Below are 25,404 nucleotides of genomic sequence, written 5' to 3'. Positions count from 1 at the left end.
TTTAATGAATTCTTAGAGGAACCCTGAAGGGCAGATGGGATATCTCCTCCTTATTTATGGAAAAGTAGGTAAACCAGGAGGGGTGGGTAGTGACTTCTTCAGTGTCAAACAGCAGCATAATGAAGAATGAAAAACTAGGCTTTTAGAACTCTGATGCTCCAGCTCTCTCAATTCAGTCCTTCTGCACTTTCCAAATGCTTCCAAGTCAGCTGAAACAGGATCAGTGTCTGAGAACACAACAGTAAATCAGTTTATTCCTACCTTCTTCCGGGTAGTCACTGTGTAGTGAGACTAGTAGACATAAACTAATTATTTATAGTACAACAGAAAAGTGAAATCTGGGTGTGGTAGCCTACGCCTGTAATCCCAGCAGTCCAAGATGTTGAGGCAGAAGGATTACAAGTTCAAGTGTAGCAATGCACCTATAATTTAAAAGAGAAGTTTAATTTGGCTCACAGATTAATACATTCTTGATAAAGAGTATTAGAGTATTTAGATAAAGAAGAAAAACATGCTTATTGCTTTACTATATTATATATATATGTATGACTAAAAAGATACATGTGAATTACACTTTTATAAGTCAAGTTCTGTTGTATGGGTATGTGAAGAGTTAGTTGAAGGAATCATATGTAATTTAGAAAATTACTGTTTTCTAAGGTTTTTAATATTTTTTTGCTTTCTAAAAATAAGAAACCACCAACAGAGCTAACAGACAATGTACAATATGGGAAAAGATTTTTAGCAGCTGTACCTCAGACAAAGGTCTACTGTCTAGAATATATAAAGAATTGAAAAAAATCAGACCCCCCCAAATTCAAAGACCCAATTCAAAAATGGGCCTCTGAGATGAACAGACATTTCTCAGACAAAGAAGTAAAAGCAGCAAACACATATATGAAAAAATGTTCAACATCACTCGTCATCCGAGAGATGCAGATGAAAACAACACAGATTCCACCTCACCGCAGAAAGAATGGCTGCTATCAAGAAATCAACAAATAAATGCTGGCGGGGTTGTGGGGAGAAAGGAACCCACCCTTCTCCATTGTTGGTGGGAGTGCAGACTGGTGCAACCACTGTGGAAGTCAGTATGGAGATACCTCAAAGAACTAGGACTAGAGGTCCCACTTGACCCAGCTATTCCCCTGCTGGGTATCTTCCAAAAAGAATTAAAAGAATCATACCACAGTGATATATGTGCACCCATGTTCATAGCGGCACAGTTTGTAATAGCTAAAGCTTGGAAGCAGCCCAAGTGCCCATCAGCTGGAAACTGGATGAAGATGTGGTTTTTTAATACAATGGAGTACTACTCAGCCATAAAGAATGAAAAACTAGAGACATTTATAGCTAAATGGATGCATATCGAGGCCATACTCTTCAGTGAAATAAATAGGATACACATGTGTAAATACTGAATAGTTCCTCTAGTGTGAGAAACTGATAGTGTAAACAAGGGTTGAAATGATGAACATGAATAATTGATAATTTGAAATAGGAAAAAAGGTCCAAAGATGAAGGAGTGAAGGGAGGGGAAGGGGAAAGGAAAAGAGGGAAAGAAAAAACTATGAGAAAAGAAAAAAAAAAAGGAAATGAAATCTATGTAAATAGGGAAGGGTGCACAGGTAATGGGGGAAAAAAGAAGAACCAAGATGTATCATGTACAGGTACAAACACCCAGTGATAAATGTAAACAAATTGTATACCTAAAATGTACCAATAAAAGAACAAAAAAATAAAGTAAAAATAAAAATAAAGCTTAAGAAAGAGATGATATAATTCACCATTCATAATATTTTGCCACTAATTTTACTTATGTATTTATAAAATTTATTTCTGTAAAAGACAAAACACAATTCTAAAAACCTAAATGTCAGGTTTGGAATGAGATCAAGCCAAGAGTAGTCAGTAGCAAAGCTTCTATCCCTGTCTGTTTTTAGAAAGTAGATGGTGGGCTGGGGATTTAGCTCAGCAGTTCCGCCTTCTGCCTATCAAGCGGAAAGACACGAGTTTGATCCCCAGTACCCAAAAAAAAAAAAAAAAAAAAAGTAGATGGTTAGGGCACTAAGAATTTCTGTATGCTTTTGATGTTACTGGTGATGGTTTTGCTTGCAAGAAACTCCAGAGAATGTGTAACTAGAACTCAATTAACTAGGCACTGGCCACATTAAGATAAAAGTACCATGTAAGTGGACAACTCTTACGGTAGGCAATAAGGTGGTTGGTTATGTAAGGAGAGGAGTGCCTAGTCTCTCAGTCCCTTGATGTGAGGTCCCCTTAAAGTTCAAGAAAACTGGGAGACAAGTGTTGTCTTTGTAGAGAATATGAATACGCTCGGCTTTAAATGTATCACTGATGAAACTGACAAAACACAAAACATCACTATGCTTGTTATTGTTAGACATAATAAAACTCAGGATAGCTCTATTATCTTTAGGACTTAGACTGCGGTTTGCATATTTTTTAGTAAGGGGTTATCCTGGGTTAGTTTGAAAGTTTATTTTAGTTGCTATGTAAGAAAAGAGAATAATTACATTCATATACCCAAGTGTGGTGCATATAAAGATTAGAAATCATCTTGTTCAATGTAGGTCTTTGTTGTTTTTATTTCCTTTAACCATTAAATTTATAGATCTCTTCAGACCTTGCATTAATCTGAGTTGATAGCCACAGCTAAAAACAGCCGATCTATCCATTGTCATTAAATCTCCTGAGAATACAATGGCATACTTATTTTGTAAAGTTTGCCTAGTTAGTAATTAGACTATCTCAAGAAAAGTAAGACACTCATCAGAATTCTCACTAATAATTGTCTTCTAATTTCTTAGGGTTTTGCCTTGTACTTCCTCACTTTGGGTTACTATTACGTTCATTTTCTTGGTAGGTTCTCCAGTGCCACAGGCTCAGTCACCGCAGTCTCTCTTACTGGGTGCTAGGCTGCAAAGCGCCCCCACCCTCACTGACATCTATCAAAACAAGCAGAAGCTCAGAAAACAGCACTCTGACCCTGTGTGCCCATCCCATGCTGGGGCTGGGTACAACTACTCACCTCAGCCGAGTCGGCCTGGCAGCCTTGGAACCTCCCCCACCAAGCACATGGGATCATCTCCACGGAGCTCTGATTGGTTCTTTAAAAATCCTTTACCAACAATCATTGGCTCTCCTACTAAGGTGTGTTTCTGAAAGCATTTTGTAGATTGTGAAACTGGTATAATATTTTATGGAAAGGATTCATGATAAGAATAACCATAAATGGTTTCTTTTGGTACTGGGGATCGAACTCGGGACCTTGCGCTTGCAAGGCAGGCGGTGGAACCACTGAGCTAAATCCCCTATCCTAACAGCCCTAAATTTGATGAGCACTCACTATGTGCTAGGCACGGTGTAAAAACTTAACTTGTTGAATATTGTATATGTGTGATCCTATTAATCTTCAGAAAAGGAAATTGAGGCTCATAGAGCTTAAAACATGTTACAAAGAGAAGAATCAGTGTTTTAAATTAATTTTATTGGTACAGTTTACATATACATAATGATCACATTTATCAAAGAGAGTTTTACCTATGCATAATATATCTTTTTGGGGGGGGGGTATGTAGAAAGTGGTTTTATTATAGGGATGGCAGTGTTGGTTCAGCATTGGAAGATCTGCCCCCAAAAGTCATCATTTTAACAGAGGAAAGGAGAAAGCCATATGATCCTGTCACTAGTTGGAGAAAGGGTATTGGACTAAATTCTACAGCTGTTCATGGTAAAAGCTATCAGGAGACTAGAAGTAGAACAGAACCTTCTCAACAGATCAAAGACATGTATTCCATACTTCCAAGAAAAACTCCTTCTATGAATGGAGACGATACAATGCTTTCTCTCTAAAGTGGGGAACAAGGGCATATATGCCTACTCTTCATCTGTCCATTAGACTTTGAAACATAGGTCTAAATCAAAATAGTCTGGCAATAAAATGACACAACTAGGATAGGACTGGCACGGCAGAAGCAAAATCTTTATATGTAGATGAAATGATCATCTACAGAGAAAATACTAAGAACTCTCTAGGAGCCCCTAGAACTTGTACTTGAATTTAGCAGGATTAAAAAACACAAGGAATATATAAAAATTCAGGTCTGTGTATACTTGCTATAAATGACAAACTGGATATTGAACTTTAAAAGTTATGTAGGAGTACAAAGGACCCAGAAAAGCCAAAAACAAAAACAACAGTGTTGGAAGATGTTTAGCACCCAATTTTAAGACTTCTAAAGCTACAGTAATCAAGGCATTGTTGGTGTAAGGAAAGACATGTAGGTCATTTGAATAAAACAGAGAATCTAGAAATAGAACCACACATATATGGTCCACTGAGCTTTGAAAGATTATTTAACATTACCATTTTATAGAACATAAACTTGATTCAAGAGCCAAGGAAGAGACAGTGTCTTCAGCAAATGGCACTAGAACACCTGGGATCCGTGTATAAAAAATTAACCTCAACCCTTTTTTTCCATACATGAAAATAACTTGAATGGATCTATGAACCTAAATAAGAAAGCCTAAAAGTATAAAACTTTAAGAAGAAATTATAAGGGAAAATATTTATGAATTTAGGGTAGGCAAGAACTACCTAGGATACAAAAAACATGATGTATAAAAGAAAAAAATTGATAAATGAGATTCCATCAAAATTTAGAACTTTAAATGAAATCATTAAAATGAAAAGTAGTCCTTAAACAGACCATATTTACAATGCATATAAACTATGAGCAGACTATATAAAGAATTCTTAGAGCTCATTAATAGACAACCCAATTAAAATGTAGACATAAGAAGATGATAAATAGCCAGTAAAGCACAAGGAATGGTGTGCAATTCTAGAATCAGAAAAATACTAATCAGTACAGTAATAAGATTGAATTACACACTCATTAGGGAGATGAAGTTAAAAGTTTTAAAAGCCTTGTGATGACTTTTTCTTTTTGTTGGATTCTCCCCCTTTGCTTTTAATTTGTCATGCCCAAGGGATTCATTCTGTTGGGTTTCCTGGGATTGTGATCCTCATTGTCTTTTCCTAGGGTATTGTCTAAATTTTTTTGGAGTGCCGGTTTGGTATTCATGAAGTTCCTGAGGTGCTCTTTGTCATGAAAGTATCTCATTTCTCCATCAATTTTGAAAAATAGTTTTGCAGGGTACATCAGTCTGGCTTGGAGGCTTGGAGGCTGTTTTCCTTTAGGGCTTGAAATACATCACTCCAAGCTCTTGCCTTGAGGGTTTGCATTGAGAAGTCTGCTGTGATTCTGATGGGCTTTCCTTTGTATGTGATTTGTTTCTTTTCTCTCACTGCTTGTAGAATTTTATTCTTCTGTTGGATTTCTGGAATCCTATTTTATGCCTGTGTGTAGTTTTTTTTTCTTAAGGCTAGCTGGAGTCCTACATGCCTCACTTATCTGTATGTCAAGTTCTTTTCCCCTGCTTGGGAAGTTTTCTGCCATCACTTCTGTGAACAGTTTTTTTATGTCATGTGCACTCTCTCCTCTTTCTTCATTGACTCCAATCAGTCTTACGTTATTCTTCTTTGCATCGTCTAGCAGCTGCTGGATTGATTTCTCATGTTCCCTTACAATTTTAAAGCAATTTTTCTTTTCCTCCTCACTAATTGCAATCTTATCTTCTATATGTGAAATTCTATCCTCATATGGATTGGTTCATTCTGTTGTGCAGACTTTCGATGGAGTTTTTAATCTCTTGGAAATGTGTTTGTATCTGTTTTATGGATTCCATTTGTTTCCTATGTTGGGATTCCATCATGTTCCTCAGATCCTCTTTTTTTTTAATCTGTGTCCTCTCTAGATTTATTAATCATGTCTTGCACCATGAGCAAAATCTTTGCTGTTATCTGAGTAAGTATATCTGATTTCATTTTTCCCAGATCCTCTCTTGTTGCCAGTTCAGAGAGTCCAGGTGGTTAAGTATCAGAATTTTCCATCTCGTTTCCCTTTGGGGTTGGTGCAGGTGATTTGGAAGTCTGTTTTTTGAGGCTTGTTTATGTGTCTTCTCATTTCCACGGGGGGCAGGGGGTGCTTCTGGTGCCCACGTGATTCACCTCTGCCCTAGGAGCTTGGGATGGCATCAGGGGAGCTTCCTTCCGGGTGCTGGGACTGGCTGAGCTTTTCTACCGATGGAGCCTGGGATGGAGGCGGGGAGCTTCCTTCCGGGTGCTGGGTCTGGCTGAGCTTCACTGCTCTAGGAACCTGGGATGGTGGTGGGGGAGCTTCCTTCTGGGTGCTGGGTCTGGCTGAGCTTCACTGCCCTAGGACCCTGGGATGGCAGTGGGGGAGCTTCCTTCTGGGTGCTGGGTCCGGCTGAGCTTCTCTGCCCTAGGAGCCTGGGATGGTGGTGGGGAGCTTCCTTGCAGGTACTGGGACCGGCTGAGCTTCTGACATGATATATCTTGATTTCTCTTTTTCTCCCAATCCCCTTTCCTCCCTTCAGCCTCCCCTCCCCCCTTATTTACAAAAGCTTTGTTTGCATTCTTTTTTCCTTGGCTTTTTTCTCCCTTTGTCCGTTTTCCTTTCCTTTCCCCCCTTTCCCTTTGAACAGTTTCTTCCTCTTTCATATTATCTGTTATACATTTTGGTCCTTATTTACCCTTTCAGTTTCTCATACCAGAGAGACAATGCGATATTTATGTGTATATGTACGATTTATTTCACTTGATATAGTCTCAAGTTGCATCCATTTAGCTATAAATGTCTCAAGTTTTTCTTTATGTCTGAGTAGTACTCTTGTATAAAAACACATCTTTTTTATCCATTCATCAGTTGATAGTCATTTGGGTTGTTTCCAAGATTTAGCTCTTACAAACTGTCGCTGTAAACATGGTATGCATATATCATTGTAGTATGATGTTTTTATGAGATATGCTGTTGGAATTTTGATTGAGATTGCGTTAAATCTGTATAACAATTTTGGGAGTGTGGCCATTTTCACTGTGTTGGTTCTTCCTATCCAAGAGCAGTGGATATCTTTCCATCTTCTGATATCTTTGATATCCTTTTTCAGAGTGCTGTAATTTTCTGTGTATAGGTCCTTTATTTCCTTTGTTTGATTGATTCCTAGGTATTTCATTTTTTTTCAATGCTATTGTGAAAGGTGGTCTTTCCCTAATTCCTTTTTCAGTGACTTTGTTATTTGTGTACATAAATGCTTTTGACTTTTGAGTGTTGACTTTGTATTCAGCTATGCTACTAAATTTGGTTATTAAATCAAGCAGTTTTTTGGTTGAGCTTTTGGGGTCTTCTATGTAGAGAATCAGGTCATCTGCAAATAATGATAATTTATCTTAGTAGAGCCAATATTGGAATCCAGGTCTGACTTAATTCCAATGCCTGTATTCCTGAGTAGCATGCTGTATACCGCCTGCCAATTCAGAACACTTCATGCAAGACATTTAACTAGCTTCCATATGCTTTTTTAGACCACAGCTCCTTTCAAAATCCCTAAAACACAAGCGTCTTCCAACCTGTTAGCCTTGGTCACACGCCACGGGCCTGCTGAAGGGCAGTCCAAAGATGGGAATGACCCACGGGAATGTTCCCATTGCTTCTTAGTACAAGGAAGTGAGAGGCATCGATCTGAGCAGCAGAACAAGGCAGTGTTTGGCAGGTAAAAGACTGTTTCCTTTCTAGCCTTCAACATGAAAACTGTAATAGCAAAATAAATGTATTTCTGTTATAAAAACAACCAGACCATATTATTCAGTAACTGGTTTATGCCATGTGATTATTTTCTTTTCCTTTTCTTTCTTTCTTTTTTTTTTTAATCAGGGATCTAACTCAGGACCTTGCACTTGCCAGGCAGGTGTGGCGCCACTGAGCTACATCCCCAGCCCAATGCCATGTGATTATTAATATATACTGTATACATTTAGAATGTCTGAAAACCATAAATACATCCTATAAGTGTGAAAATACAGAATTCTTCCTGAACTTGAATATTCTATTTCTGTCTTTTATTTTGATTATGGAAGTTTATCTGTACTCCAAATTGTTTGGCATGTATTTTTTGTCCTTGTTCTCTGACTTCCTGTTAACTCCTCTAGTCTTAAAAAGTGTACTTTTCTGTTATTAACTTCACTGATCTTTTTAGATCTGTCAGTACTGGAAAATTATCAGATCAACAAATAAAGGCACCTTTAGGTGGACACCAAGGCAGCACAGATAGTTTCAATACAGAGCGACCAATGGATATAGGTAAGAAAAGTCTGTTTTCTATTTAGGCCAATAATTTATAAGCATATGTCTTAGTTTCTTACTACTGTTGTAACAAATTACTACAAGATTGGTGCTTTAAACAAGAGAAATGTATTATCTCACAGTTCCTGAGGTCATCCCTGTCATCTCTTGTTTCTCCGTGCTGGATAAGACAGAGGCTTGTTTAATGTCTTGATGATCAGCAGCCTATGAGTTGGAAGGAAATCTGACCTAAGTTATTTTTTATTAGTAGGATCATGAGGGCCAAAGTTAGCCTAAACATACATGTACTGATTAGCATTTCTATTATGGAACCTGGACCCTATAAAGACTCATTGTTACTGAGATCCCTGAACCTTTCAAGGATTCAAGGGACTATTATGTTCACAAACCATTTAGATTACTTAAACTGTTTGTTAGAAGAAACAAAAACAAAATGGAGATTCCAAACCTAAACCAGACTTGCTTAATCAAATACTGGGGGATGAATTCCTGCAATCTTCAAGTGATTATTGATTATTATGTATACTTAAATTTGGAGATCTATTTTAACCTCTCTTTTTTTCTTTTTTCCCCTTCCTACTATAGTTTCCCCTATAGTTTCATACTAAGGGTAGGAAGTATAAGTGCTAAACTATATCCCCAGCCCTTCTTAAAAATTACGAGACCAGGTCTTGCTAAGCTTCCCAGGCTGTCCTTGAAGCTGTAGTCGGCTGCCTGAGTAGCTGGGAATACAGGTGTGCACCACCATGCCTGGTTCTTCGGCAATTTTTATTCTTTTTTTTGGTACTGGGGATCGAACCTTGGGTCTTTGTACTTGTGTAGCAGGCCGCGAAACCACTGAGCTAAATTCCCGGCCCATCTTCTATAATTTTTAAAAATTGATTCCCTTGGGGCTGGGGATTTAGCTTGGTGGTTCCACTGCCCGCTTCGAAAGCGCAAGGTCCTGAGTTCGATCCCCTGTACAGAAAAAAAAAAAATTGATTCTCTTTCTGAACACCTGGGCCAACAACATATCTGGTTAAATATGGTTTTCTAATCCAAAGAAAATACTGTAGGAGTTAATATTTTACTGGACCCTTCTTACCTGTGTGCTTCCTGAAGAGAAGTCCAATGTAATTCTTAGGATGGTTTATTTATGTGTCATTTCCCATCCTTTTTTTTTTAGTATATGTGCTACTGAAGCGAGCACTTCATTTCCCATCCTTTTTCTTTTGGTTTAGCTGTGTCTTTGGCACTAAAATACGTCTTCTGTAGATGTATATAGTTTATCTTGTTTATTTAACAATCTCAAACTTTTGATTAGATTATTCAGTCTGTTCACATTTAATATTCTTGACCTAGTTGGGTTTACCTGTGCATTTTACTTTTCTCTGTATATGTCATGCTATTCTTTTGTTCCTTTTTTTACTGCTCTCTCTTGTATTAAATGAATATTTTGTAGTGTCACATTTTGATCCCTTGAATGAAGATTTTCACTGTTTTTGAAAGTACTTTTCTTAGTGTTTACATCACAATCAACTACCGATTTACACTAACCTGATTCCACTAACAGAAACATTACTCCCACATTGTTCTTCCCTTTTCCCTTTGAGTACTATAGTCCCACTTTTGTTAGTGTTATTATTGTTATAAATATTATGTATGTAGTAGAAAATCAGTGATATATTGTTATATTACTTTATATAATTTTATGTCATGTAAAGCTGAAGCAAGAAAAGAGTATAAGTTTGCATTTATAGTATGTTGTATTACCTTATTTGTCATTTCTAGTTCTCTGCATTTGCTTTTATGGATTCGAATTCCTATCTAGTGTTATCTTTTTCCTCCAATACAACTTGCTCCCACGTGCCTTCTTTATGCTGTTGCCAAATATACTGGATTTCTTTATGGTAGAGACCCAACAATGCAGTTATATATGTATAATAAAATTGCTTTTTAAATAATTCAAGATAAGAAAGTAGAATGAGGATGTGATTATAATGTGTTTTATAATTATAAACAGTAATTACCATTATCTCTACTCTTTGTTTTTCCTCTCATTTAGATTGGGATTACCCTCTGGGGTCAGTTGCTTTTGACTTGAAGAATTTCTGTTGCTGTTTCTTGTAAGACTACCAGGTCTTATAGCAGTAAATTAACTCAGCTTTTTTTTTGTATTTGGGAATGTCTGTTTTCACTTCATTTTTTAAAAAGTTTTGCTTGATAAAAAGATTCTTAGTTGACAGCTTTTTTTCTTCACCACTTTTTAAAAATTTCATTTTGAGACAGGGTCTTACTAAGTCAACAAAGTTACCTAGGCCAGGCTTTTTCAGACCTTTAAAAAATATTGGTTCATTGACTGAGACAGAGTGGTCTTCTCACCTTGGCCTCAAAAGCAGTTAAGACTATATGGATGTGTTCTGTTGCAGAATTTAAGAGCTCAGAGAGACCAGTGCGTGAAAGAGAAGGATTTATTTAGGTGCACAACGGCTCAGCAGATTCAAATCCAAAGGCTGAGTGAGCCCAGCACAAAGGAAGGGCTCTAGTTTTATACATGTGGTCACAGGGAGCTTGCTCTACCTAATGATGCAGAATTTGTGGGCAGACAAGCAAGTTTAAGGAAGCAGAACAAAGGCAGTTGTTCAAACACTGATAATTCGCAACCTAGCACATCTTGGTGGGCCAGGTCAGGTGAAGAGAAACAGGCTGTTATAGAAGCAGGATGTTGTGAAACTGTTACTTATAGGAACAAAGTTGACAGGACAAAGAACAGCAGCCACAAGGAGAGGGAAGACTAAAGAGGAGTTAATTATGTTGGAGAAACTTGTTTTTCCTTCTTTTTAAAGTCCTGCTTCCATACCACCATGCCTGGTTCTTTTTCAGCATTTTAAATCTGTTATCACACTACCTTCTCTGGCTTTTACTATTTCTGATCATAAGTTAGCTATTACTCTTGAGTTCTTTTGTATATGACAAGTTATATTTCTCTTTCAACTCCTAAGATTTTCTCTTAGTTTGTGTCCTTCACTGTTTTACTGTGATATGTTTGGAGGTAACTCTCTGCCTCTATCCTACTTGAAAGTTATTGAGCTTTTGTGCTATATAATTTTTTTTAATCAAATTTATTGAATTTCTAGCCATTGTATATATTTGAATTTTTTTCCTATTCATTTCCCTCCTTATATTCTTGTTAGGTATATATTGGTACACTTAATAGTTTCCCATATTTTTCTTGTTCATTGTGCAGTTGATCCTTGAACAACACAGGTTTGAACTCCAAGGGTCTATATGTACAAAGATTTTTTGGGAGAGAGGAAGATTTACAACAATTTGAAAAAACAATCTGTAGCCTAAAATTATCCAAAAACTTTTTTAAAAAGTATAAAAACATTTGTCACAAATATATGCAAACATATATAGATAATAATCTTTTTTTGTTGTTTAGTATAACATATACACAAATATGTTACAGAAAGTTAAAATTTATTAAAATTTATCCACTCAAAAACTGTACATGATGCTGTTCACAGTCAAGAGAAATGTAAAGTTTTTTGTTGTTTTTTTTTTTGGTACCAGGGATCGGAACCTTGCACTTTAGAGGCAGGTGGTAGAACCACTGACCTAAATCCCCAGCCCTAAGGATATAATACTAAATCATAATTGCATATGATTAACTTCCAGTACATAATGTCCTACTGTAATAATTTCATGGTTATTGCCTGTTAGCAATGCAGTCAGCTAAAATGTTGTGAGGGTCCACGTAAAATGCCATGTTCATGTCATCTCTTCTTGAACAGTTCATTTATCTAGTAAATTGTATATTGCAATGCCAAGACCATACATTGAAGAAAGGAGATGCTCTTCAATAATGGTCCTGGGGCAAACCAGATATACAAATGCAGAAGAGTGAAAGTAGACCCCTGTGTCTTATAAAAAAATCAATTCAATGAATCAAGAACCTAAATTAAGTAAGATCTGAAACTACTAGAAGAAAACATAGAGGAAATACTTGAAAACTTGGCGTAGGCAAAGATTTTTTTTGGCTAAGATACAGCAATGGGAGTATATGGAACTGAAAACCTATCTAGTAAAGGAAACAACTGGCTGGAGAAAACCTGTAGAATGGGAGAAAATATTTGCAAACAATCATGTGAAGGTATAGTATTCAGAATAATAGGAGCTTAATAGCAAAAGTCTCTAAATAATCCAGTTAAAAATGAGCAAATGACCTGAAACAGTTTTCAAAAGAAAACAAGTATATGGAAAAATGCTCAACATCACTAATCATCATGGAAATGTAAATTAAGGGATATTTCATTTGGTAGAATGGTTATCAAAAAGACCATTGCTGAGGAGGCTGCTGATAAAGGGGAACTCTCACTGTTGGTGAGAATGTAAATTAGTACCACTATTATGGAAAACTATGGAGATGCCTCAAAAAACTAGAAATAGTACTACCATATGATCTAGCAAAGAAAATGAAATCAATGTGTTAAAAAGACATCTGTACTCATAAGCTTACTGCAGCAGTCTTAGGGAATCCACCTAAGTGTCCACTGAATGAATAAAGAAAATGTGATGTACATATACAGAATGAAATATTCAGTGAAAAAAAATAATGAAGTTCTGTCATTTGAAGGAACATAGATGGAACTGAAAGATACTATATTAAGTGAAATAAGCCAAATACAGAAAGACAAATACCACATGTTGATCACATAGAGGTAGAGAGCAAAGTACAGCTCACTAGAGGATAGGAAGAGTGGAGGGAAAGAGAAAGTAGATAATGGATGCTAAAATAACATTGGAAGAAACAGTTCTAATGTTCTGTAGCCTAGTAGGATAACTGTAGCCTGGAACAATTAATTACACATGTCAACTAATTACACAGGAAGGAATTTGGAAGTTCTCAACACAAAGAAATCATATCTGATGAGATAGGGATGCTCATTATCCTGACTTCATCATTACACATTGTAAACGTGTAGAATTATAATGCCATACTCCATAAATAAGTAAACATATTATGTTAATAAAAATTAAAATTAGGTGCAAAAAACTGCATATTGTCACAAAGCTCATAATTCTTGTGTATTTTTCACTACCATATATAAAGCACAAATTATGTGTTAATCAGCTTTATCAGTAAAACTTGTGGTCAGCAGCAGGCTATTAGTAAAGTTTTGGGGAGTCAAAAAATACTTGGATTGGCGTTTTTGTTTTTGGTTTCTTGTGTGTGTGTGTTTTACCTTGGGTCTCGTTTTGTAGGTCAAACTGGATTTGAACTTGCTATGTACCCCACACTGGCCTTGAAACTTGTGGCAATTCTCCTACCTCAGCCTCTGGAGTGGAGGGATTATAGGCATGTGCCATCATGCCCGGCTAAAAGTTTTCCTTGAATTTGTAACTGTGTGATGGTTGGTCTCCTAACTTGATTTTGTTCAAGGATCAATTATGCTTTATTCTTTTTCTCTCTTTTCTACAGAGTGCATACTTTAAAAAAAAAATTTTAATAAATTTTATTTTCTTCCCCCTCCCTCCCCTCCTCCCCTTATGTCCCCTTCCCTCCCTTTGTTTCCCTTTTTTTCCTTCTATTTTCCCTTTTTTTCTTGTCCCTTCCTTCCTTTCTCTCTCCCTCTTCCCTTGTTTCCCTTCCCATTTGAACACTTTCTTCCCATTTGTCAATTTTATGTAGTCTTTGAAAGAACCAACTCTTTGATTCATTGATTCTTTGTATTGTTTTCTTAGTCTCTGTTGCATTAATTTCTGCTCTGATTTTTATAATTTCCTCCCTTGTACAAGCTTTGGGCTTGACTTGCTCTTCTTCTTCTAGAAGCTTGAGGTTCAACATTAGGTTGTTTATTTGAGCCCGCTCTGTTTTCCTGGTATGGGTATTCACTGCTATAAATTCCCCTCGTAAGACTGCTTTCATTGCATCCCGTAAGTTCCAGTATGTTGTACTGTCATTATTGTTTAATTGTAGAAACTGTCTGACTTCTTCTTTTATTTTTATTTTTTTATTTTTTTTTTTTTGGTACCGGGGATCAAACTTGGGTCCTTGTGCTTGTGAAGCAGGCGGCAGAACCACTGAGCTAAATCCCCGGCCCTATGATTTCTTCTTTAATTTCATCTGTGACCCACTGGTTGTTCAAGAGGGTGTTATTTAATTTTCATGTGTTTATGAAGTTCTTCTGGTTTCTTTTGCCATTGATTTCCAATTTCATTGCACTATGGTCCGATAGTATACATGGGACAATTTCAGTTCCTTTGTATTTCCTTAAGTATGTTCTATCTGCTAGTATGTGGTCTATTTTGAAGAATGTCCCATGTGCAACTGAAAAGAATATATATTCTGATGTTGTGGGGTAGAACACAGAGTGCCTAATTTCTATCGATCCATCTTCACAAATTCTTTCCTCTGCCAGTTCGTATCTGCTGCTGAGCTCCTGTAATGAATTTCATTTCTGTTATTGTATAATAGTTGCCCCTTATCTTCAGGGGATCCTTTCCAAGATCTCCAGTTGATGTCTAAAACTGTGATGGTACCAAACCTTGTATGTACTGTTTTTACTATATATAAATATATACACCTGTGGTGAAGTTTAATTTATAAATCAGGCACAGTAAAAGATTAACAACAATTAATAAAAACAGGAAAAGTATACTATCATAAAAATTATGTGAATGAAGTCTCTCTTACCCCCTCAAAATATTTTATTGAACTGTACTCACCTTTTTGTGATGATGTCAGATGACACAAGAAATAAATATTTTCTTGTGTCTTTTGCAGGAATAGTCTTTGAGGAGACCCTTTGACCCTTGTTTGCAGGACAAGAGTGTTCTTAGCTATGTCTTTCTCTGGTTCTCTGTGGTAAATTTCTAGATGATCTGTTGTTTACCTTGTTCTCATGGAGCTACCAGCCTCTTCTGTATTTGTTTATTGCCAAAATCTTCATCATTTTTGACAGCACCTTAGTCTTGAATCTTCCATGACCTGTTTCACATAAAGTAAAGTGCCTTGGAGAGATCTTCAGAATTCTCTGTTCCAGGCCAGGGGTGGTGGCGCACAACTGTAATCCCAGGACGTGGGAGGCTGAAGGAGGATGGACATGAGTTTGAGGCCTGCCTGGCTACCTAGTGATTTCAAGTCCAGCCTGAACTACATAGTGAGACCCTGTCTCAAAAAAGAAAAAGAAGAAAAAAAAAATTGTGTTTCATGCCTCCTCCATTGGTGGGGAAAATCTCTGCACCACTGCTTTGGAGCTGGGGTTGAAAATAGTGGCCCATTTTTCTTGGAGGGACACCTCAGCTTTGTCAGTTGGGCACTGGGTGGAGATAAAAGCCTCTGGTCTTCTCAGTTTGCCTCCACTTGCACAGGTTAGCCCAAGAAGGGCCCCAATCTGCTGGCCTAGGTTAGAACTTGTGCCCAGTGAGTAGAGGCCAGACAGTTCTTACTGAGGTGTAGATTTGGTTGAATAATTTTTTTTTTTCTTGTATGCCCTTAGGACAATTTCCACAATCTGCTTTTCTTCCTATTTTTTTGTTTTGCTGAGTTAGAGATAAATTCAGGGATTTATGCATGCTAGGCAAGTGCTCTGCCTCTGAGCCAGAGTGGTTGTTTTTTTTTTCTTTTTTGGTACCTGGGATGGAACTCGGGACTTTGTGCTTATGAGGCAGGTGCCGGAACCACTGAGCTAAATCCCCGGTCCCAGAGTGGTTGTTTTTAAAAAACATTTTCATCAGTACAGTTATTTCACTGGTGAGCAGACCTGCAGAGCTCTTCAGACTGAAATCTGGAAGAATATGTGTGTGTGTGTGTGTGTGTGTGTGTGTGTGTGTGTGTGTGTGTGTGTCTGGCCAAAAGTCACAAAGTTGCTAGGAGTTAGGATACTTTTTGAAAACAGCTTATCTGAGTTTATTCTATGTAAATGTGTGTTATAATTTAAATCCAAACTAATAGATGTGAAACTAGATTTTCTTAAGGAATATTTAGGCATAAAATACATCTTTGACAACTTGTTTTCTCTTGCACATGACATTTTAAAAAATTACACATTTTTACATTTCTTTGGAAATTTTTTGGAAAATAAAAACTATTGATAATAGGAAAAACTTAAGACCTTCAAAAAAAATAATTAGTACCCTGGGTCTTAAAATATACCAATGAGTAGCCTTTTATACCTTTTAAAATAAAACCTTGAGGGCCGGGGATTTAGTTCAGTGGTTCTGCTGCCTGCCTTGCAAATGCAAGGATCCGAGTTCGATCCCCGGTACCAAAAAAAAAAAAAAAAGAATGTAAAACCTCAGGAACATCATTTGGGCCAGGGATTTAGCTCAGTGGTTTTGCTGCCTGCTGCGCAAAGTGCAAGGACCCAAGTTCAATCCCTGGTACCAAAAAAAAAAAAAAACAGTTTAAAATAAAACCTTGAAAGCATCTCATTAAATAAGAATTCTCTAAACATTTTATACATCTGTGTAAAAATAGGTGCTCTTTAAATAATTTCTAGTTATTTTTCCCTTGCTCCCTAGAATTTTTTTATGAGCTCTTTCTTTTTTCTCTTGATATATGCTTTAGGTTTGTTGTGTTCTGTTGTAGATAAGAGGGCACTGAGACAGTTTTCTTCTGTATTTGATTTAATGTTGTTGGTAGACTCGAGCCCAGCTATTCTTTAAAGCCAATACTCAGAAATAGGCTTTGGTGGGAAAGAAATTAGTTTTTTTTCAAGGACTAGCACATTGGAAGATGGGAGGGGCAGCTGTTCTCAACACTCCAGCAGGGAACTCAGGGCTAAACAAGGCCTTTATAGGGAGGGGAAACAGGAGCAGGGGCAGTGGACCAGAAGACTACTTGCTGAATCCTGCATCCAGGCTTGATAACCATCAAGCCTCAGTGGGTTTGTTGTTGTTGTTGTTGTTGTCATCCTCCTGGCTTTTCTTTGTCAGAACATCCAGTGATAATAATCCACCTTCATCTTCCAGGTCAATCTCTGTAATGAACGAACACATTGTTTTCCTTCAAATTAAGATTATCTACACTTCCTACTTTGAGTTAAAGAATAGGATTAGCAACTGATGCTTTTTGTGGTAGATAATGCACATTTTGTTGTTATCTGAAAGTTGTCAGATATCCTGTTTTCACTAAGTCTGAAGAAAAGTTAATGATTAAGAAGTTCAGTGACTCATGTCTATTTACTTTTATTTCTTAAGAATAGTTACCCTTACAATTTAAGATACAGAACAGAGAATGAGAACAGAAAGCAACTTGGCTGTAGAATAATTTTAACCAGTTAGGCGCCTTTAGTCAAAGGTACAATCTACAATAAAGCTAGTAGGAAACTAAGATGTTAGGGGGTTTTTTTGTTGTTTTTTTTTTTTTGGTACCAGGAATCCAACTCGGGACCTTGCGCTTGCTACTGAGCTAAATCCCCGGCCCGAAGAAATTAAGATGTGATCTCCAAAAATTAGAGATTTTTAAAATCAACTTTAAGCAAGTAGCTGGGCTTGGTGGCAGATATCTGTAATTCCAGCACTTAGGAAGGTTAAGGCAAGAGAATCAAAAGTTTGAGCCCAGCTTGGGCAACTTAACGATTTAGGGAGACTGTCTTAAAATCAAAAAGGGACTCAGTACGAAGGCCCTGGGTTCAATCTCCAGCACTATAAATAAATAATTGAAAAAGCGAGTGATGCTACAACGTTTTATGTTTCCCTTGGTTATAGTGTTCTCTTTTCTATTTGTGGTCTGTATTAGCTCCTGCCCCCATCTGTGTCCCATAAATGTAGTCTTTCAGATACCTGAATCTGAAAAGACTGAACAAATTTTATTGATTACATTTTGGTGGATGGGGACTTTCACCTACTCCTCATTTAGCCCAACCTTAGCCCGGCAAATCTTTTGAAACCTGTCCCACCTCCTTTCTTTCCTGATTGATTTAAGGGTGTGATTCTAAGGCATAAATGTACTTTATCTCTCTTTTATCTTTCTAAACTGTATAGCTATGGAGACTCCTAATCACCATTCAGCTTAACCATATGTTTTATTCTCAGTTCTTGGTTTCTTTTTTTGTGGGGAGTACTAGGGATCAAACTCAGGTCCTTGCGCTTGCGAGGCAGGCGGTGGAACCACTGAGCTAAATCCCCGGCTCAGTTCTTGGTTTCTGCTTTTTCAAATTATCCTCAAGAGATGTGATTTGAAATTGATGTATTTTAGAAATGTTCAAAAGTAACTCTGAATATAGACTTTGTTATGAAGATTGACAGATGTGAGATTACACTAAAATATTTTTAATGAAATATATAGAATTTTCTGATTTAAATAAATGCTTTTCACTAAAAAACTAACATAAAAGTCAAAGTTTCTCAGTAATAGAAACACTAGGTAACGTGCCATTTTATTAACTCTTTATTGTAGCTTCTGCAGGAGCCTGCGGTGTTGTAGCACCATCAGCAGGAACAGTCGCAAGTTCCAGGGCTGTCCTTTTCACTGTGGGGTCTCCTCCACACAGTGCCACGGCCCCTATTTGTACTCATATGGTCCTTCGAACAAGAACCACCTCAGGTGAGGAATGTTTATCTTGGCACAATCTGTGGCTAGTATTTTGGATGTAATATTGTAACTTAGACAAATTATTTAACTTCTCTGCCTCCAGATTCTTTATCAGTGAAGTGGTAATGAGTCTTTTCTGAAAAAGTTATAAGAAGCATATGAAGCAGGGCCGAGGATTTAGCTCAGTGGTTCCGCCGCCTGCCTTGCAAGCGGAAAGACCCGAGGTCGATCCCTGGTATCAAAAACAAGGAGCATATGAAGCAACGTTTGTGGGGGGAAAAGCATTTGTAAAGTATAAAACAATGATATATATTGAATATATTAATCTATAAACATGTTATATATTCATATGTCATGTTTATTGTAATACAAAGTATATTATAAATGTGACTTCTCCTCAAAGCAGCAGCTATGTTGAAGTCTCTCTCTTTTATTTTTGGTACCAGGGATCGAACTCGGGTCCATGCGCTTGCGCAGCAGGCGGTAAAACCACTGAGCTAAATCCCCAGCCCTGAAGTCTTATTCTAATATTATTATTTAATCAACAAATTATTTTAAAATGATGTCTTTTTTTGTTTTTTAGAAACCTGTTTTGTTTATTTTGTATTGTACTTTAGATCCCTATATTTGCACTTAATAATATAAATATTTAGACAGATTAATACGTATTTTTGTTATCCATTAAGAAAGTATTGGGATAGGACTTCAAATCAGTATATATTATCATCGTCATATGTGCTGTACCTTGTGTCCTTTAATTTCTCTTATTCTACGTAGGTTGCTAATCAAGATATCACATTAATAAACAAAAGATACGCAATAAGTGGTATTAAAATCTTAATAAAAATTTTAATTTAAAAATAAAATTTTGTGTCTATTAACTGTGCCAACTTTTTTGGTGTGAGTGTGGTACTCCATATTGAACCCAGGGATGCTCTTCCACTAAACTATGTCCTCAGCCCTTTTTATTTTGAAACCTGATCTTATGTTGAGGTAAGGTGGCCTCAAACTTGTGATCCTCTTACCTCAGTGGATTATAGGCATGCAGTGCCATGGCCACATGCACCAACAGTTTTAAAAGTATAAGGCCCAGTGTTGAAATTTTGTGATATCTGTGCTTATAGCTGCTGCTTTGGAAAGTAATATGTCAGTGTTTAGGAAGAGCTGTACAAATGTTTATAATATTTGATCTGTGGTTCCATTCTGTTTATGTAATACCATGTTGGAGTACTTACCATGTAGAAGGCATTCAAAAGGAAAAACTATGCATTTTGTTGCAGTGATATTTGTAATGTGAAAAAAAAACAGAAATAGTATAAATGGCCCCTGAACTACTATGCATTTATGGAGTTTTATAATTATGAAGTCTATGGAACAACAAAGAAATGCATATGAATTTTAGAATAGACTTTAAGAAAACTGGCTATGATGATGTCTATAAATATGCATATAGACAAGGTAAAAAGAGAACATGGAAAATAAAAACTTCATATGCTCAAATTTGATGAGGGATTAAGGATTTTTTCCTTGAGTATTTCCTTTATTACTTCAGTAAGTTTTACTCAATAAATAGGAGGAGTAGGTGTGAAACTCCCTTGTAACCTAACTTGGGTGCTGTGCTGTGTCCTGTGCTTCCTTGCAGTGGGATCCAGCAGCTCGGGAGGCTCCTTGTGCTCTGCCACTGGCCGTGTGTGTGTGGGCTCCCCACCTGGGCCAGGCTTGGGCTCTTCCCCACCGGGAGCAGAGGCAGCTCCCAGCCTGAGATACGTGCCTTATAGTACTTCGCCCCCCAGCCTAGAGGGCCTCATTACCTTTGAAGCCCCTGAACTGCCGGAGGAGACACTGATGGAGGTAGAGGAGACTCTAGTAGAATATTAATGTAATATTGATGTAACATAAATTTTCTAGTGATGATATAAGAGCTAAATACATTTGAATAGCTCCACATTTTTCTCTTTATTTAAAAAAATATTACTGGTGTATTTTTAAAATCACATTGATGGTGACATTCATAGAAATGTTTGGTTCATGGGAAATGACATATATATATTATGTTTCCTTAAATTTTTTTATTCAAAGCTTTACTATTTGTAGGGGTTTTGTTTGTTTGTTTATTTGTTTGTTTTAGGATTTTAAAAGCATAATCTTACCTTAAAATCACCTTTTTATTTTCAAGATTTTCTCCACAAAGTAAAAATAATGTACTTACATCTAAGTTTAGAAGTAATATACCATGGGCTGGCGATTTAGCTCAGTGGTTCCGCTGCCAGCCTCGCAAGGACAAGGTCCTGAGTTTGATCATAATGCCAGTTTAGCTGAAAAGACTGTATACTTATGTTTGTATATCAGACCTTTCCCCTCATTGGATCCAGTTCTATAGGAAAAAACACATTGCACATAACCTGAAGCATGCTGAGCACAAATGTAGAACCAGAGAATTTCATTTTATTATGATTTCAGAGCTGTGCCTGTTCAGCTCCTTACTCTTGACCCAAGGACAACACTCAGTGGAGTAATGCATTGAGTCCCTGATTCTTGAATGTTAAACTTAGCCTGAGGTTTCAATTAAAATGATGAGCTCTCTAGGCCAAAAGAAGAACAAATTCTCCATGTGAGACCTAACATTTCTACTTTATGCATGCAAAATTCAGGTAGTCATTTTGTAGTAATTTAGTACCAATTCCCAAAATTCATCTAATCCAATCTAAAATTGCAAAACTCATTCTTGACTTTTTTCAGTCTCCTATCAAATAAGACATATATTCTATTCCAGCATGTATTCAGTGTATTGGAGCACATAGACGTTGTGCATCATAGAGCAGAAAGACTTTCTAAAACTGAGTGATTTATTCTCCTCTTTCTAGCAAAACAATTCCTATGTTTTTTCTTTTTCTTTCTTTCTTTTCTTTTTTGAGACAGAGTCTTGCTATATTGCTCAGCCTGGTCTTGAACTCAGTCAGGGTCCTACTACCTTGGCCTGTTGAGTGTTGGAATTATAGGCATGTGGTACCATGTCTGATCTTTTAACCATAAAAGGACTGAGAAATTGTTAGTCTTATTTCAAATTTCAGAATATACTTGTAACTAAAGGCAAATCTCAAGACTAATTTTAGAATACCCATTTTTAAGTGATAGTTCTTCAGAATGCCGTTATGTCTTCCTATGCTTCCTCTTTTATTTTTATTTATTTTTGAATAAAATTTTATTTTTATTTGACAAACAATAATTGTATATTTGTGGAGAACACTAAATAGAATAAATAGAAGCTGCTATTATTTATCTCAAAAACCTATTTCTCTTTGATGTTTTGATACATGCATACATTGTCAAATGTTTGTATCAAGGAAATTAATACCTCCTCTTTTAAATAAATGAAAAGGTTATAGAAAATTAGAGTTTTGCTGTTAAAAATCACTGTTAACTGAAAAAATACCAGAAACTAAAAGCATTTTTGAAATGATAAGTCAGTAGAATCCCCTAAACTATTAACTGTGATTTAAGAGCTTGGCATGGTGGCACACACCTGTAGTCCCAGCTATTCAAGAATCAGGAGGATCACTTGACCCAAAGAGTTCAAGGCCAACCTGGTTGCCAGACCTTATTCACACACAAAAAAAATGTGATTTGGTGGGAAGATTATCTTTCCAATCTTGACATCTATTCTGGGAGATCTTTGACTCACATGTATTGATTTAATTGTTCATATTCTTTTTTTTCTCTGGTAAAAGCACAGTGACCTCCTCTCTTTGGAGCCTGCTTATGTAGGCGCTCTGATACATACAAATAAATACATACACACAACCACGTGGGTTCATTTGTGGGTTTTTTCTTACCAGCTTTCTGGAATTTAAAAATGGCAGTCTTTGACCATTCTGACATTCATAAGAATGGAAAAATATTACATACAGAATATATACAGAAATTCTTTTTTTTTTGTTTTTTTTGTTTTTTTTTTTTGGTACCAGGGATTGAACTCGGGTCCTTGGGCTTACAGAGCAGGCAGCGAAACCACTGAGCTAAATCCCCGGCCCCTATACAGAAATTCTTAATATCATGTAAGACATGATGTTGTCTTTGCTGTAGAGAGAACACACAGACATTTTACGCCACCTGAACATGATGCTGATGTTCAGTGAGTGTGTGCTGGACCTGACAGCCATGCAGGGAGGAAATCCTGAGTTGTGCACATCTGCCGTATCCTTGTACCAGATTCAGGAGAGTGTGGTTGTAGACCAGATCAGCCAGCTGAGCAAAGACTGGGGGTATGTGTCCTTTTGTAGTTTATTTCTAGATTCTTCCTGTTTTCTGTAAACTTGCGCCTTAGACATAGGTATTGTTATTTACTAAGGATCACATCTCATCATTAAAAGCTTCAATGGAATCTCTTTAGAAGTTATGTAATTATATAAGATGTCGCTGTATGAGCTCAGAGTTTATTGTGCAACCCTAGCATTGTGTTTTTCCTGTAAATTATACCATTGAAGATACTTGATGAGGAGGAGATGATGTGGATTTTTATCTTAGTGTTTCTGTTGTTTTCAAAGTTTACAGATCTTTCTCCAAGCCATGTGTTCTCCCTTTAGGAGTTATCTGTGCATTTTAAAAAACATAGGAGATTCCCTTAGAAAGGCTATATGAATGGTGGGCTGATCTGTGGTATGCAGAGTCTGGTGAGTTGGTTTAAAAGATAACACTGTGCTCCTGTCTTCCTGGTGCAGGAGGGTGGAGCAGCTGGTGTTATACATGAAAGCAACACAGCTGCTTGCAGCTTCCCTGCATCTTGCCAAAGCCCAGATCAAGTCTGGGAAGCTGAGCCCGTCGACAGCTGTGAAACAAGGTATGGAAACAGATGTCAGCATGAGGCTTCATGGCCCTGGAGTCACCCCTTCTCATCCCAAGAGAGAAAATTTTTGTGGAGGAATAACTGTTGCTCATTATTCTGTACAGGGGAAAACATGGCTATTTGTTGGATTTTCACCATTTATTAGTACAGAAAGAAATCAGAAGGGCTGTCTTTTCATACTGAAAAAGAGATCGTAGAACCTGATTAACAGTACTTTCCTTCAGTGGTCATGTGGTGTCACTTATATCAGCAGGAAGGGTTTGTGTCATTGTGTTGTTATTCTGGGAAAAATCAATTCCCATCTCAACTTTTTCCAGTTGTGAAAAATCTGAATGAGCGATATAAATTCTGCATCACCATGTGCAAGAAACTTACAGAAAAGCTGAATCGCTTCTTCTCTGACAAACAGAGATTTATTGATGAAATCAACAGTGTAACTGCAGAAAAACTCATCTATAATTGTGCAGTGGAAATGGTAACTATTTTATTTTTTCTCCCCCCTGGTACTGGGGATTGAACTCAGGACCTTGCGCTTGCAAGACAGGTGTGGTACCACTGAGCTAAACCCGCGGCCCTGAGATGATAACTATTTTTAAGGTTTAATATCTTGTAGCACTAAAATGCTTATCTCTGAGAGTGTTTTTTGAACACCTGCTTGACGTTATCTGTCCTTTTAAAAGAATGTACAGTATGCCCTAAAACTCCTCTTAATAAAAACATTTTATTATATCCCCTGTTAAACTTTGCTGACATTTGGTGTTAGCTCATCTTTTTATAGTTTGCATCTAAAAGTATTGGCTGGCTCTGCTTATGTGTTTTCTACTGTTTTAAGAAATGTGGGGGACTGGAGGTATAACTCAGTAGTGGAGTACTTGCCTAGCCTGTGTGAGGCCTTGGGTTTGATTCCTAGCATTGCATGTGTACATGAATCAACCAACCAACCAATGAACTAATTTTTGCTTAATAGCTTAATCTTTTTTTTTTTTTTTCTTTTTTGGTACCGGGGATCAAACTCAGGTCCTTGTGGTTTTGAGGCAGGTGGCAGAACCACTAAGCTAAATCCCTGGCAATTTTTGCTTAATAAAAGAAAAAATACTGCTTTGTTACTCAACCTGCAAGTTCTCCAATGTTCCACTTACTATTGAAGTATGGACACCAAGGAGAATCTGCTTTTCTAATTGTCTGGTGGTTGTAACATTGGAAATAATCTATTTTCTGTTTCTACTGGGGGAAAATTGTGCTCTGAATTATAGGTAAAAATAGGAGCTCTGAAGTAAGTAGGGAAAATTTTACTTATTGAGATGTTATTTTTACCACATTAATGTAATACATTTCCATTTATTTACTCTGAGTTATACTGACATTACACTCTTGTCCTTCTTTTGAAAGCCATTAAAACAGTCATATGAAAATAACTTTGCAATATAAACTGACCAGAATAATATACATTACATGATTCTATACCATTGAAAGGAATAATACACATTGTATCATTCTGATTAAAGACTGCCTAAGACTATTGTGCCAGGCCAGGCACAGGGGCAGAAGCCTGTAATCTCAGTACTCTGGAGGCTGAGGCAGGAGGATTGCTGTAGATTCGAGGCTAGCCTGTTCTACATGGTGAATTCAAGACCAGCCTGGACTAATAGCAAGACCTTGTCACAAAACAAAACAAAACAAAATTGTGCCAGGAAAAATGTCTTCTAATCAGAAATTATATTGCTTCTTTCCTTTCTGATAGTAGTAGCCTTGTAATTCCAGTGAGTTCTTTATGCTGTGTCTAGTTA

At 36.9% G+C, this 25,404-nt stretch overlaps 1 protein-coding gene across 1 annotated transcript in view; it reads left to right on the top strand.

The window, feature by feature from the left end:
* LOC101712848 (serine/threonine-protein kinase ULK2) overlaps window positions 1-25,404 on the top strand; it is a 98,022-nt gene that overhangs the window by 59,434 nt on the left and 13,184 nt on the right. The window contains exons 18-25 of the mRNA XM_087203834.1: window positions 2,888-3,174; window positions 7,475-7,662; window positions 8,146-8,249; window positions 18,640-18,786; window positions 20,417-20,625; window positions 22,858-23,036; window positions 23,493-23,611; window positions 23,935-24,092. Coding sequence (XP_087059960.1) covers window positions 2,888-3,174; window positions 7,475-7,662; window positions 8,146-8,249; window positions 18,640-18,786; window positions 20,417-20,625; window positions 22,858-23,036; window positions 23,493-23,611; window positions 23,935-24,092 — 1,391 coding nt within the window. The remainder of the gene's footprint in view (window positions 1-2,887; window positions 3,175-7,474; window positions 7,663-8,145; window positions 8,250-18,639; window positions 18,787-20,416; window positions 20,626-22,857; window positions 23,037-23,492; window positions 23,612-23,934; window positions 24,093-25,404) is intronic.

This window comes from Heterocephalus glaber, unplaced genomic scaffold, assembly GCF_053883595.1.
Source record: "Heterocephalus glaber isolate CG9 unplaced genomic scaffold, H.glaber_assembly_v1.0 deba00001811, whole genome shotgun sequence".
NCBI lineage: Eukaryota > Metazoa > Chordata > Mammalia > Rodentia > Bathyergidae > Heterocephalus > Heterocephalus glaber.
Note: the sequence above shows the minus strand (reverse complement) of the source record. Positions and strands in the feature narration are given on the sequence as shown.